This window comes from Myotis nattereri (assembly GCF_964212035.1).
Source record: "Myotis nattereri genome assembly, chromosome: 18".
In the NCBI taxonomy this organism is placed as follows: domain Eukaryota; kingdom Metazoa; phylum Chordata; class Mammalia; order Chiroptera; family Vespertilionidae; genus Myotis; species Myotis nattereri.
In genome coordinates, this window is record NC_138093.1 from 36,991,170 (window position 1) to 37,005,025 (window position 13,856).

Sequence of the window (13,856 nt, forward strand, 5' to 3'; positions counted from 1 at the left end):
GGGAAGGATTACACTTCTTTTTCTTTTGCACACACAGTATCTTGTATACTCACCCCTCCAACTGAAATGGATTCTACCCTTATATCTTCTTAGGAGCCTGATAGTACTACCAGTGCTATCCTAACCTTCCTCTCCTTTGAATTTAGTCACACCATTTCAACTGGGTCTTTCTCATAGATGATTCTGAAAGATGCTCTAGTCTCCATGTGAAAACCAAACCAAACCCTGCCAGCAATCCTGCTCTGGACTCCACACCCCGCTGTGAACCCATTCACAGACGAGCTACTTGAGAGCGGCCTCTGGTGGCCATCACCAGTTGGTGCTCTGAGACTCACTGTTGTGCCTCAAATGGTTACAAGTGTTATAAGATATTGATCTTAGCCCTTGGGGCAGCTGGTTGGGGCCACACTTGAAGCTGGAAGCAGCCTTGCTCTAATACAATGTTCCATTTCAACATAATTTTCTACATGAGCCACCAAGTGAAAGGGTTTGGAAGCACCAATGTTCATTCCCTGACTCCCTGTCTCCATCTGCGCCCCCTCACCCGTTCCTCAACCCATTCCAATTTGGCTTTAGCCTCCTTCACGCCCGTCTCCAGCATATTTACCCCATGGACAGGTTTAGTCCTCATTCTGTTTGATGGATGCCTACATTGTTACTGCGGATTCCTCCTCACTTCCTTAAACCCCCTGCCCTAGGACACCTCTCCTGGTTCTCCTTCCCGCTCTCTGCCATTCAGCTGCCTTCCTCTAGTGCGGTGGTTCTCAACCTCCTGGCCCTTTAAATACAGGTCCTCATGTGGTGACCCAACCATAAAATTATTTTCGTTGCTACTTCATCACTGTCATGTTGCTACTGTTATGAATCGTCATGTAAATATCTGATATGCAGGATGGTCTTAGGCGACCCCAGTGAAAGGGTCATTCGATCTCCAAAGGGGTCGCGGCCCACAGGTTGAGAACCGCTGCTCTAGTGGCTTTGAAGTTCTTTAGTCCCTGATTCCAGGCCCTTTCCTCTTTTCGCTCACTCTACAGTCTCTCCCTAAATAATCTCATCTGCGCCCATGGTGTAGCCCAGCCGTGGGCAAACTATGGCCCGCAGGCCGGATACAGCCCGTTTGAAATGAATAAAACTATTGAAAAAAAAGACCGTACCCTTTTATGTAATGATGTTTACTTTGAATTTATATTAGTTCACACAAACACTCCATCCATGCTTTTGTTCCGGCCCTCCGGTCCAGTTTAAGAACCCATTGTGGCCCTCGAGTCAAAGAGTTTGCACCAAAGTTGCCTTTCCAGCACAGACCATACCGGGTGTTTCAGGTAGGAAGCTGCTCACCTGGGAGCTCGTGTGGATGTCTCAGACGCGCCCTCAACTTAATGTGTCAAGACCGAGCCCAGCCTCTGCCTGCCTCCGACCTGGTCCTCTCTGGTGTTTCCTGTGTTCGTCAGCAGCACCCCCTCCAATCAGAGATCTTGCTTCCATGATTCTGACTCGCCCCAAAGTGCAAATTATCCCAACAAAATGTTCCCATTAATAAGGCCCTTTTTCATAACAGGCATCGTGTATGCGTGTGCACCTGTGTCCACGTGCGTTATATTCAGTTGTATGTGGCCACTCTCTTCCACCGGGCTTGGTCAGGGGACACACATCCTGTCCTAACACCTCGCACATCCGTCGGGCATTAATTCCCACACAGAATTTCAAGCTTCCTGAGGGCGCGGCCATGCTTGTTTTGTTCTTTGCGGAACCTTCAGTGCCCGGCACGGCGTATGTGCCCAACAAGTGTGTGCGGGAGGAGCCCAAGAGGAAGCTGAGGCCCCTAGTACTGGGGTGGCTGCTGAACTGTATTCCCATCCGCCTTCCTCGAGGCCCTCTCACCCTCCAATGTTCTTATTTGTAAATTAATGGATTTTAGGGTGAATATCCTAAAACTCTGAGTTAGTCTAGGATCCACATAATTCAGTACCTTTACTCCTTCCTCAGTGGCACTGGGAGATTGTCTTTGGACAATCTCTTGGAGAACCTGCCATTTAATCCATGGCATTCCTTTGAGTCAACTCCACCCCCATCTCTGTTTCCTTACTTTTGATTTTATACATATAATTACTTTCTGTCTTGCATGTATCATCCTATGTAGCACGTTCACATTTTTTTCCATTGTGGTTCAGATAGGACATCCTTGCCTAGAGGCTGGAAATGAATGAGGTTGACATATTTAAATCTTATGTAAATGGCATTTTATTGTGGGAGGATTCTGCAATTCATCCTGCTCCTCAGCACAGTTTGTGAGTTGAATCCATTTTAACACATGTGGCTATGACTCATTTCCACGGTGGCTTAGTATTTCACTGGATACATATAGACTAACTTTATTTGTCCTCATAGTGATAGACAATGGTCCCAATTTCGATTTTTGACCATTAAAATGCCGCTGCAAGGACCCTTTGTATACACCTCCTTGGGCACCTATCTCCTTGCTTGAGGTCCACTGGCCGGGCAGGTAGTCATTGTTGAGAATGGATCCCAGAGATGTGTTTAGGGCAGGGTCCTTCCCCTGGGTCACTGGGACATGTGGTCTTACCCCGCCTCTCACCCAACTCTTTTTAAAATTTGAAAGCAATACAAGACAACAACTTGCCCATCCTGAACTAAGACTAAAAAGGACCCAGCTTGGTTAAACAAACATCCATATGCTTAACATCAGAATATACAATGGCAACATTTTAACATATATATTTGCTTCAGATGTTTTCTTTTTAAGAAATAAAACATACACTCCTTCCAGCCAACATCAAGCCATGAAACCAGGGGCAAGTGACAGCTGTACCACTATGAGCCCAGATGCCTGCTGCCAACACTAAGATGGGCTCGCACCACATACACGTCTGCGTGTGGGGAGGCAAGTGCCCAGTCTTGAGGCTGGACCTGGACAACTTCTCTGGGCTCGGATGCTGTACATGCAAAACAAAGATTATTGACATTGTCTACAGTGCATCCAACAACAAACTGATCCATGCAGAGACCCTAGCAAAGAACTGCCTCATGGTCACGGACAGCGCACGCTACCGACAGCGCTGGAGTCCACTAGGCACTGCACCTGGGCCGCAAGAAGGGGGCCAAGCTGACTGCTGAGGAGGAAGAGACTTTAAACAAAAAATAATCCAAGAGCCTGGCTGGCATGGTTCAGAGGTGGAGTGCCGGCCTACGAACCAGGAGGTCACAGTTTTATTCCAGTCAAGGCCACATGCCCAGGTTGGGAGCTTGATCCCCAGTGTGGGGCCTGCAGGAGGCAGCTGATCCATGAGCCTCTCTCATCATTGATGCTTTTATGTCTCTCTCCCTCTTCCTTCCTCTCTGAAATCAATAAAAACAAACAAAACAATACAAGAAAATTCAGAAGAAATATGATGAAAGGAAACAACGCCACGATCAGCAGTGTCCCAGAGGAGCAGTTCCAGCGATGCTCGCGCGCATCACCCCAGCACCAGGCCAGTGTGGCCAGGCAGACGGACAGCTGTGTGCCAGAGGGCAAGGAGCTGGAGCCCTAGCCGAGAGCATCAAGGCCTGAAAAGGCACATAAATCCTCTTCCCTCCTATCCTAGCTCATGTAAGAAAGGTGTTTATTCTAGAAAAAAAAAAAAAAAAGAAACATTCTAGTTACCCTGGAAGTTCTCCCTGTTTTTTTCACCAACTTCCCTGTGTATGTCCAACCTGATGAATATACAGTCGTATCTTACTCTTATTGTTGCTTTACTTCCCATTTCCCTAGTTCCTTTTTGTCCCCACCCCATTGACTTCCTTTGTGGTTTGTGGGTTCCGGTTATCAGATGAGCAGAAGTGGGTTGGGGTGGTTGGAGGGCCACTCTCAAGCTGTCCGGGGTGCAGCCTGACTCCTGTGCGGGCCTGGAGCTCTCCACGCATTCCTGGCCTCCTTCCCCTCCTAACGGGGACACGTGCCAGGCCAGATCCAGTGCCCTCAGGACTGAGGAGCAAAGTGTGGAGGCGCAGGGTCACCCTCCCTGCCAGCCTCACCTTGAGCTCTGAAGGCTCCTGTGAGGAGCAGGAGAGGGCTCCCTGGTGCCCATGTGGGCATGTTGGGGGTCTCCAGTTGGACAGTGCCAGTCAGGAGAGCCTTGGGGTTCAGGGTGCTCTGGCATTTGCAGCTGCCTCAACTCCGATGGGGATTGTGCGTGCTCTCATGGTGGGAGCTGTCTTTGGCGCCCCTGGCACTGCCCCTCCTTGGCACACACCACATGCCCTTCACTTACAGAACATACCGTCTGGTCTGTTTGGCTCCTCTGTACTTGACACGTGGATGACAATTTGGAGAAAAGAAGACAAGTTTAAAGGTAAGAGGACAGACATCATGGAAGAGAGGCGTGGGGAATGGGAGTGCAACTCAAGTAGAAGGTTTGCAACCACAGGGCACCCCTCAGTTTGGGGAAAATAGGGAGAAATACCAAGGTGCTGGACTGAACCCAGCACCAGGGGTTGCCATCCCTGCAGGCCTATGAACCGGGTCAACTGGGCTATGGCAACAGCCCAGGATTCCAAATGTGATTCACCCGGAGCAGCGGGGATGCAGGAGGAGCGTCGGCTGGAGGACACAGTTCCAGCGCATGCGGGTGGCACTCACCTGAGACCCTTTCCCACGTCAAAAGCATGAAAAAGTCATAACCTGCAAGTCCAGAGGGCAAGCAGTCCGACTTGACCCCTTTACTGTCATCTGCAAGGCATTAAAGCCACTGACTTCCAGCAAGCAGGGAGAGCAGGATCTCTTAGCTTTCATCTTCTGGAAGGTCTCCCCAACCAGCAGCAATGAGACCTGGTCTTTTAGGCAGCATTACACCATGAAGCGCCAGACTGCTGCTAGGTCACGGGGCCATTCTGCCAGAGGTACGTTAAGAAAAACGGGCAAACAAAACAAAACAAAGCGAACCAAAATGGGGCCTCGTGGCATGACCTCTGCGCAGAGCCTGTGAACGCCACCCTGTTGATCGGATATGATCCTAACCTAGTCTGAATCTCTGCTGCCCTTTCACCAGCTTATCTCACTGTGTTTTCTGTTCCCACCGGATGACAGATTTGCCCCATCATCCTGCAAGCACGCTCTTTATATCTTCCCCTTCCCCGCACTGCCCCCCATTCATCTTGCCCACCTCTCTGTCCAAACCTTCTCTGTGGACTCTGCACCTAATACATAATCTTAGTGATTTCAATCGCATCCAACATTTGTGTATCCCTTAGGCTATCTGAGCACACCCTCCACATCCCATCGAGAGTTCAACTTTTGGAATGGTACCAGACACCCTCCTCATTTCTCTTGAATCACCCCGGCATTGCCTGCGTATTTCTGTATTGCATCTTTTCTAACTGTATGTACCCATCTTTGCCTGCAGACTTCGAGGGGTGCATGTCTCCCCCACTACGCTTATTCTTTTCTTCCCACTTCTGCATCCATGTAGATACCCAGCCAGGTGACAGCATGTCACATGTCAGTTGCCAAATATTTATGGAGCACCCATGTGCCAGACATTGTGTGGGGTGCCACCTGCATGGGCCCAGTCCTTAAGACTCTAGGAGGAAAGAGAGACATTAAGCAACTAAACAGATCATTATAGGTGAGCAAAGAACCAGATAGTAGAATGACAGATGCTTTGGGAATATGTGTAGGTGGGGTGGTGGGAGACCTTCCTCCCAGGAAATAATGTTAAACTGACACCTCTGGGGGGTAGGAGTTGGGAGCTAGGCAATGAGTTGAGATCGTGTGTGCCGGGCTCCTAAGTGGGGACGTCATGAGCATTTGGTCGTGTGCTGGAAAGGCTGCCCGGGCCTGCCATGTTCCGAAGGCCTTTGGGACTGTCTCCTGACCAGCTCCTGAGCTCTCAGAATACCCTGCCTGATGATGGGAGGGTCTTTGTACTGAGAGTGTGGGCCAGGCCAGTCGTCTGTGCTAACAGCGTGGTGTGGTGAATGCCTACTTGGTGTGCACAGGTAGCTGGGGCCCTGCTCTCTCAGTCTGACCTCCATGGAGACTGGCTAGCTAAGGTCAGCCGTGCAGGTGCTGCATCCTATGTGGCCCCAGCAGAAGCCCTGGACACCAAGGCCTGGGGGAGCTTCCCTGGTTGGCCATGTTTTTTAAGCGCGGTCACACCCTGCTGCCGGGAGAACGAAGCGCTGTCTGTCAGCTCCCCTGGACGCTCTGCCCGCTCCTCTCGGACTCTCTCTGCCCCGTGAGCCTTTCTCCTTTGCTGATTCTAACGTGTATCCTTTCACTGCAATAAACCATCAGTGAGAGTAGAACAGCTTTCCTGTGAGTTTTTCTAGCAAATCATCAAACCCGAGGGTGGTCTTGGAGACCTCAACACAGGTAGAGCCGAGAGAACGAAGGCGATGGGGGAGGGGAGAGCATGAGGCAAGGGAGGAGCTGGAGGAAGGGAAAGGGTTCCTCGGGCCCTTATAGGCCATGGTCAAGAATGGCTTAGTTCTGCCTGTGGGCTTGGTCCCAGTGTGGTTACTTTATTAATTCTATTTCATGGCCCTAGGCTGCACCCAGCCCCAACTAGATCTCACAAAGGGCACCTATAGAAAACATGCAGGTCAGTACATTTTCTTGGGGTGTGTTCGGAGGAGCCCAAGGGCACATAAAACCCACGCAGGTGAGCAGGGCCACCTGGGTATGGCCCACCTTGGGTATGGAACAGAGCTGCTACTCCATATATGCTGGTGAAGAAACAGTGTTGTGTTTACTATAAAAGCCAGGAGAAAACAGCCCCAGAACTGTTTGCCATAGACATAGTGAAAACTCAGAGGTGTCCTCAGCAATTTCTTTCATTATCAAATGTCCATGGCAACAGAATGAGGAAAGGAAAAAGCAGGGAGAGAGAGAGCGGTTGAAGCAATTTATTGCCAGAAAGGACGGAGTTATCAACGTTGAAAATAAGTCATCAACTGCAGGCATGGACGTGCACCAAAGCGCCTCTCAGATTTCCGCTTGCTTGGACAAACACGCGGCCTTCTCAGGAGTATGCCTTGGATCCGTAATAGCCAGAGAAAATTTTAAAGTAATGGAAGGAGTGCTTATGTAACTCATTTTAAAATCAACAGGGGACTATGTTTTAGATGGTGCAGGAGGCTGGAGGCAGAGGCCTGTTCGGGTTGATGGCCGCCGCAGCCCAACACTGCGAGTCGAGCGTCCCTGTTGGGGGGTTGGGGAGAGAGTGGGGGTGGATGGAGGGGAGCCAGGCAATCACGGGGCTCTCCTGACAGCTTGCAAGCCCAGAGCTGTGATTCCAGGGAACACAAGATGCTGTTATATATTTTCCAATTACAACAAAGTCTTTTCTCTCTGCTCCTAAGAGGGAAGGCAGTTTATAGTCAGACGAACTCAAGTTTGAATCCTGTTCTAGCTATGTGACTCTGGGCGTGTTTCTTAAACTCTCTGGGCCCCAGCTCGCTCATCTGGTCATTACAAGAAGATCTATTCTTAGGTTTCTTTTGAAGACTAAAAGAGATGATGTCTATAAAGTACTGGGGATAGTGCCTGCCATGCATTAAAGGCAACAACAAAACCAGACGGATTTAGAGTTTTTAATAAACCATGAGACATAAAATGATATTTTGAGGGCTCAAGGCCAGCACACGTGCTTAAGCCTGTCCTGCCAGGTAAGGATAGCCACTTGCTCTGAGTCAGACAATAGTGGCCGTAACAGAAGTGGCCTGAGAGTCAGCTTGATGAAGCTAAGCTTTGAGCATGAAGGGGGACTTCCCCGTGTAACTGGGACCAGGGGCAGGTCTTGGCAGGCAGGTGTCTGAGCGAAGGAGCAGAGTGTGGAGCTACCACTTGGGTTTGCTGCCAGCTCCTTCTTACAAGTGCGAGGCACTGGGCAAGTCTGCTATTTCTCTAAGCCTCAGTGCCCTCATCTATAAAAAAGAAAAAAGTGCCTGATTTTCAGAATGGTTGAGAGGATAAAATGATATAACCCAATGTATGCAAACACCTGCTCTATGGTGATGCTTCATAAATATGGCAATTATAATCATACTAGAGGCCCGGTGCATGAAATTCATGGATGGTGGGGGGAAGGGGTGGTCCCCTCAGCCCAGCCTGCACTCTCTCCAATCTGGGACCCCTCAGGAGATGTCTGACTGCTGGTCTAGACCAGCAGTCAGACATCCTCCTCACAATCCTGGACAGCTGGCTCCTAATCGCTCACCTGCCTGCCTGCCTGGTCATCCCTAACGGCCCCCTCTCCCCCGCCACCAGCCTGATCACCCCTCACTGCCTCTGCGTGCCGGCCTGATTGCCCCTAACTGCCCCACCCCGCCAGCCTGGTCACCCCTAACTGCCCTCTGCTGCCGGCCAGGTTGCCCCCAACTGCCCCCTCCCTGCCGGCCTAGTCACTCCTAACTGTCCTCTCCTGCTGGCCTGGTCACCCCTAACTGCGCCCCCGCCAGACTGGTCACCCCCAACTGCCCCCCCCCCCCACCGGCCTAGTCATCCCTCACTACCCCCCTGCCAGCCTAATTGCCCCCAACTGCCCCCCCTGCTGGCCTGGTCACCCCCAACTGCCCTTCCTGCCAGCCTGGTCGCCCCTTACAGCGCCCCCCCGCCAGCCTAGTCACCCCATGCAGCCTGCTGTTCAGTCATTTGGTCATCCCTCGGGCTGGCCCTGGGCAGCTGGGGGGCTGAGGGGACTGGGCGCCGCCATCTTTGAGGGGGTGGCAGTCAATTAGCATATTCCCTCTTTATTAGATAGGATCAGTAAGGAAATGCAGTCACAACAACGTGTGAAGTGCATTAGTGGTAACTGACATTGGTTTGTCACAAAACAATCCCACGAGACTACACTGGCTTCCTTCTTATAGAGAGTGACAAGATACAGACAGGCTGTTTTGTCTTTTTAAATGTATTTTTATTGATTTCAGAGAGGAAGGGAGAGAGAAGCATCAATGATGAGAATCATTGATTGGCTGCCTCCTGCACGCCCCCTGCTGGGGATCGAGCCACAACTGGGCATATGCCCTTGACCAGAATTGAACTTGGGACCCTTCAATCCGCAGGCAGAGATGCTCTATCCACTAGGCCAAACTGGCGAGGGCAGGGATGTTTCTCACACACAAGACTCCCTTCAGCAGGGAACTGGGACCACATGCCGGAGAATGAGCATGAATAAAACTTTAAACACATGGGGGTGGGAGTCAGTGTTCCTGCAGCCATGCCCGCCAGCAGCTCACCGAGAACACAGCACTGCTACATCTAGGAAGCAGTGCTGGGAACCCAGCCGGAAAAAAGGGGCTGGTGTTTGAGGGTGTTTAATTTGGCCCCTTCTCCCCTGTCAAGATGTGCGTATCCACAGGAGAAATTCCCGAGTGTGTTCCCACCTCTGCTCCCACAGCAAACAAAAGCCTATGGCTGCATGGGGTCTTGCTGATCAGATGCAGCGGCTCTCACATGCGGCTGCTTTGTCCGCCAGGGACATTTGGCCATGTCTGGAGACATATTTGCTGCCACTTTTTTGGAGGTGGCATTCCACTGGCATCTGGTGGGTAGAGGTCAGGGATGTTGGAATCCCCTAGAGTGCACAGGAGACCCCCCCACAACAAAGTGTCCAGCTGCAAGCATCAGCAGCGCTGACCTTGTGAAGTCCTGGTCTGATGCAATGCGAAGGCTCCTTGTCTATGGAGGGGCTTGTTCCTCACACCTGTCCTCTCAGAGGGGTAGAATGGGGGAGGGTCATGGCTGGTCTGTAATGCCTCACTGGTGGCCTTATACGGAAGAGGGGGTGAGCGAAAGGCAGAAAATCTGGGAATGGGAATGAGCCCAAAGGGAATCTCAGACTAACCTCCCAAAGCAGATGGAAGGATAAGGACAGTTTCTCATTCCAAGCCAACTCTTATTTAAAAGCTATTTCCTTAAGCACATAATTATGCTTATTTCCCCGAGGAATGCTCGAGGCAGAGGAGACCTGCTTACCTTATGGGGATGGAGGCTGCATAGAGGGTTTTATGGGTTAGAAATTCTTCTGTCCCCTTTGAAGGAGCCTCAGGAGGAAGGACAGGGCAGATCCCTCTCCTGCGAGCAGAAGACATGGGGAGGGTGGAGCCAGGTTGGGAAAGAGGACAGAGAGTGTGAGGACCTGTTGTACCACCTCAGTGGGTCAGGATCAGAGCAGAGACATGAACGTAGGGTGAAGCTTCAAGCCTCCCACCTGTCTTCACATCCTGGTAAATGGAGGGAAGGAATACAGGAAGCGGGCCGATCACACCCCTCCTGCCTTCATGTGCGCTCTCTCTCTCTCTCTCTCTCTCTCTCTCTCTCTCTCTCTCACACACACACACACACACACACACACGCACACACACCTTTGGAAGATACTCTGGGTTGCATTAAGAAACAGAACGAGCCATGCTATTGGGGCAGGGCAGGTAAGGATGGAGGAAATTTTGATGAGAAGCATGTGAGCTGGGCACCCTGAGGCTGGTGAGAGGCCGACAGCCCTTGGGAGGTGAGCACAACATTCAGGCCTTCTCTGTCCTGAGAGGGTCAAGGGAATGACACACATGGGGGACGTGGGCCTAGACAGAGGGGCTGCGTCCACGTGGGCCTCCCCGGCCTGTGAGCATCGGGGACCCTGGGCTTTGGGGGATTTGTGCCCTTCTCACTGACCAGCTCTCCAGAAGACCTATCAGATAATCGATACATAGAGTTTCAGCATCTTTAAGAGGCTGAAGATGTGTGTTGTAGTCCTGGCCCATCCTCCCACTTTCTAGAAATGCAACCTTGAAACTCTGAGCTTTAGCCACCTCCTCCACAGCGCCTTTCCGACATCCTAGGGCTACGGTGAGGCTTAAGCTAAGTTGACATGTAGAAGTGCTATGTAAACTGTAAAGCGCTGGGCAACAGGAGCTGGTTCTTATAAGTTATTTATTCAAGGAAGCAGAAGAGGGACCCCCACAACAATGCAGCTCCAGACATCCCTCCAATCAGAACCTGCCAGCAGGAAGGGCGACGTCCGTCTCGTGAGCCGGCTGGGAGCTGGAGGCTTCAGTCCACTCCCACAGCGCTGGCCCCTCTGACGCCCTGGTCAGGCAGCGGGCCTGGAAGAAGGGCGCTGGGGCCCCTATTTAGTTCGCTGGTAGAACTGGAAGACCGCCTTCTCCTGCTCATATGTCTCGATGGAGCCGGGTCGAAGCCGCCGGATTTCAGCGATGGCGTCTCCAGCAGCCAGGCCCTGCTCCTTCACCAGGTAACAGGCCAGCATGGTGCCCGTGCGGCCAAAGCCCAGGGCACAGTGCACTCCCACAGCCTGTGAAGGGGGAGCTTGGTGGGGTGGAGCCTGTGCCGCCTTCCCCACACTCTCCTGGCCCTCACTTAGGCCTGTCTCTCTGGCCCTCCAGCTGCTGCTTCCGGGCCAGGCCCAGGATCCTGCACACCTCACAGGGGCGGGAAGTGGCATTGATTGAAGTCTGGAGGGCGGCAGCCCGGTGGGTACCTGTGGCCGGGAGGCCACCCATCACCAGCAGAGTGGCTGGGTGAAGGGCTGGGCTCCTGGTCTGCCTCCCCACCACCATCTCCCCGCCTCTCCAGTGGAGAAGGCACTGGCCACGGGTGGCTACGAGGACCTGCCGTGCTGCTGGCCCCGATGGAGATGCGATGTAAAATGCAACCAGGTTGTGAAGATGCAGTGCAATCAACAACGGAAACACCTCACTAAGGATGTACTTTACACGGATTATAGGTTGCAACAGTATTTCTGACCCACCGGGCTAAATCACATTACCAAAATGAATTTCCCCTGTTCCCTTTTCACCTTTAAGAACGTGGCTGCTAGAAACTTGAAGAGTACACATGGCTCCATTGTATTTGGACGGAGCCCTGCCGTGGAGACTGTTCAATAGCCTCTGGCTTCGGCCTGCACCTGTCCGCGTCTGTCCAGCCCTTTCTCCTCCCAGCCCTCACTGCAACCGGATTTTCCTCTCCGCCAGCGGGTTCACGGGGCTGGGCCCTCCCCCGCCCGCTCACCGCCCCGCCCTCCCCCGGGTTTCCCGGTTCAGTTTGACACGGAGTCTCCAGGCCCCCGGTCTTTCCCGTCTCCCTCCCGGCCCTGCTTCCCCAGCTCCCCCTGCTCCCCCTGCTCCCCCTGCTTCCCCAGCTCCCCCTGCTTCCCCAGCTCCCCCAGCTCCCCCAGCTCCCCCAGCTCCCCCAGCTCCCCCTGCTCCCCCAGCTCCCCCAGCTCCCCCAGCTCCCCCAGCTCCCCCTGCTCCCCCTGCTTCCCCAGCTTCCCCAGCTCCCCCAGCTCCCCCAGCTCCCCCTGCTCCCCCAGCTCCGAGTGTCCCCGCTGACCCCTCCCGGGCCCTTCCCCTGGCTTGACCGCCCGCTGACCTCTCCCTGGTCGTTCGCCTCGTCCACGATCTGCACGAAGCGGTCGACCTGCTCCGGGGCGGGCGGGTAGAAGTCCGGGATGCGCAGCCGGTGCAGCGTGAGGCCGGGGCAGCTGTCCCCGTGCGGGGGCCCGCGCTCCGTCAGGGACACCAGGTGCCGCACGCCCTGGTCCAGCAGGAACTGGTAGTGGGCGGGGAGCCGGGGCAGCGCCAGCCCCGCCAGCCGGCCCGGAATCACCCACGAGAAGTTGGGGGGCTGCACGCCCACGACTGAGGGAGGGCCCAGGACCGCGGGTTAGCGGGAGGGGCGGCCTGTACCTCCGCCCACTGCTCCGTTCGCCCGCCCAGGCCGGGTCACCCCCACCTACCCGGCGCCGGCGCCTCCGAGGACCCCGCAGTCCCGGGGGCACGCCCCGACGACATCCCGCTCGGCAGCCGGGACTGGCCCGGTCGCACGGGGGCGGTGCCTCGGTCTGAATGACCTGGAGGAGCACCTATCCGGCCCCGGCCCCAGCGGGACCCGACCCCGGCCCCTTGTTGATTGGTGGGATAGTCAATAATGGGCGGGATTACGGCAGGCATTGGAAGCCACGTGAACAGCCAAGAAGAAAACCCTGGAAGGAATTGAGAATTATTTTCTGGGGATGAAGCCACCCGGGGCCGGACTCTGCTGCCCCCTGGCGGTGGGTGGGATTTATTGCATCACCTGCCAATGGACCCCCACGCTTGGCCTCCCTCCTTCCTCTTATGCCCAAGGGGTTGAGAGGTGGCAAATCTACTTCCGCTCTGGAGGACGAATTTCCTCTGCAATGACTGTGACCGTCACCCTCAGTGAATTTCTGAACACGTCCAATAAGAAGGAATCATTACTGTACGGAGACTATTCTCATTTTTCCACTGCTGGAATTATGAAAAATACGGGGTTGCCATCGGGTGCCCTGAAATGTAAAAATGAACAAATCGAGCATTTACTATATGCCAGATGCTATTCTAACCATTTGCATGTGTTAACTCATTTAATTGCCATAATAATCTAATTACGAGGTAATCTAATGAACAATGTTATAGATCAGGGGTGGGCAACCTTTTTGTGAGTGCGTGCCAAAACGAGCAAAATCTCTGACTCAAAATTCTTCTGCGTGCCAACCCTAATTTTTTGAGAACATGTTACGCCTACTTGATATCTCTTAAGGTGTACGCATGTGAAGAACCTTGAAGAAATAATAAAATTCATTCGAGCGACAAAAACACAGTATATGATGATGAAAAATACATTTATTTTTTAATGTATACATGTTCACTGATAGTGCGACAGAAAACTTTATGACTCTGTTTGATATTATCAGTGGGACTTTTGCTGCTGCATCACTGATGACAGAGATTTTACATCAGGTTTATATTTCGTGACCTTCAGAGATATGCACGAGCTACTACTTTCATCCGTCAGGCTACTTCTATTACGAGACTTA

At 52.8% G+C, this 13,856-nt stretch overlaps 1 protein-coding gene across 1 annotated transcript; it reads right to left on the reverse strand.

The window, feature by feature from the left end:
* Positions 1–10,913: 10,913 nt before the first annotated feature.
* On the reverse strand, positions 10,914–12,867 carry DUSP23 (dual specificity phosphatase 23). Its single transcript, XM_081112519.1, has 3 exons — positions 12,756–12,867; positions 12,389–12,657; positions 10,914–11,312 (listed from the first exon to the last, which is right to left on the reverse strand). The coding sequence occupies exons 1-3, from the start codon at positions 12,808–12,810 to the stop codon at positions 11,127–11,129; spliced, it is 510 nt and encodes a 169-aa protein (XP_080968645.1). The 5' UTR covers positions 12,811–12,867; the 3' UTR covers positions 10,914–11,126.
* Positions 12,868–13,856: the final 989 nt, after the last annotated feature.

Bases quoted from the DNA above. Each gene is read 5' to 3' on its own strand.
- DUSP23 (XM_081112519.1), bottom strand. From the start codon at position 12,810: ATGTCGTCGGGGCGTGCCCCCGGGACTGCGGGGTCCTCGGAGGCGCCG. The intron at 12,658-12,755 runs GTAGGTGGGGGT...GCCCTCCCTCAG, and splicing joins CTCGGAGGCGCCGGCGCCGG to TCGTGGGCGTGCAGCCCCCC. The intron at 11,313-12,388 runs GTCAGCGGGCGG...CCCCCTTCACAG, and splicing joins AGGCGAACGACCAGGGAGAG to GCTGTGGGAGTGCACTGTGC.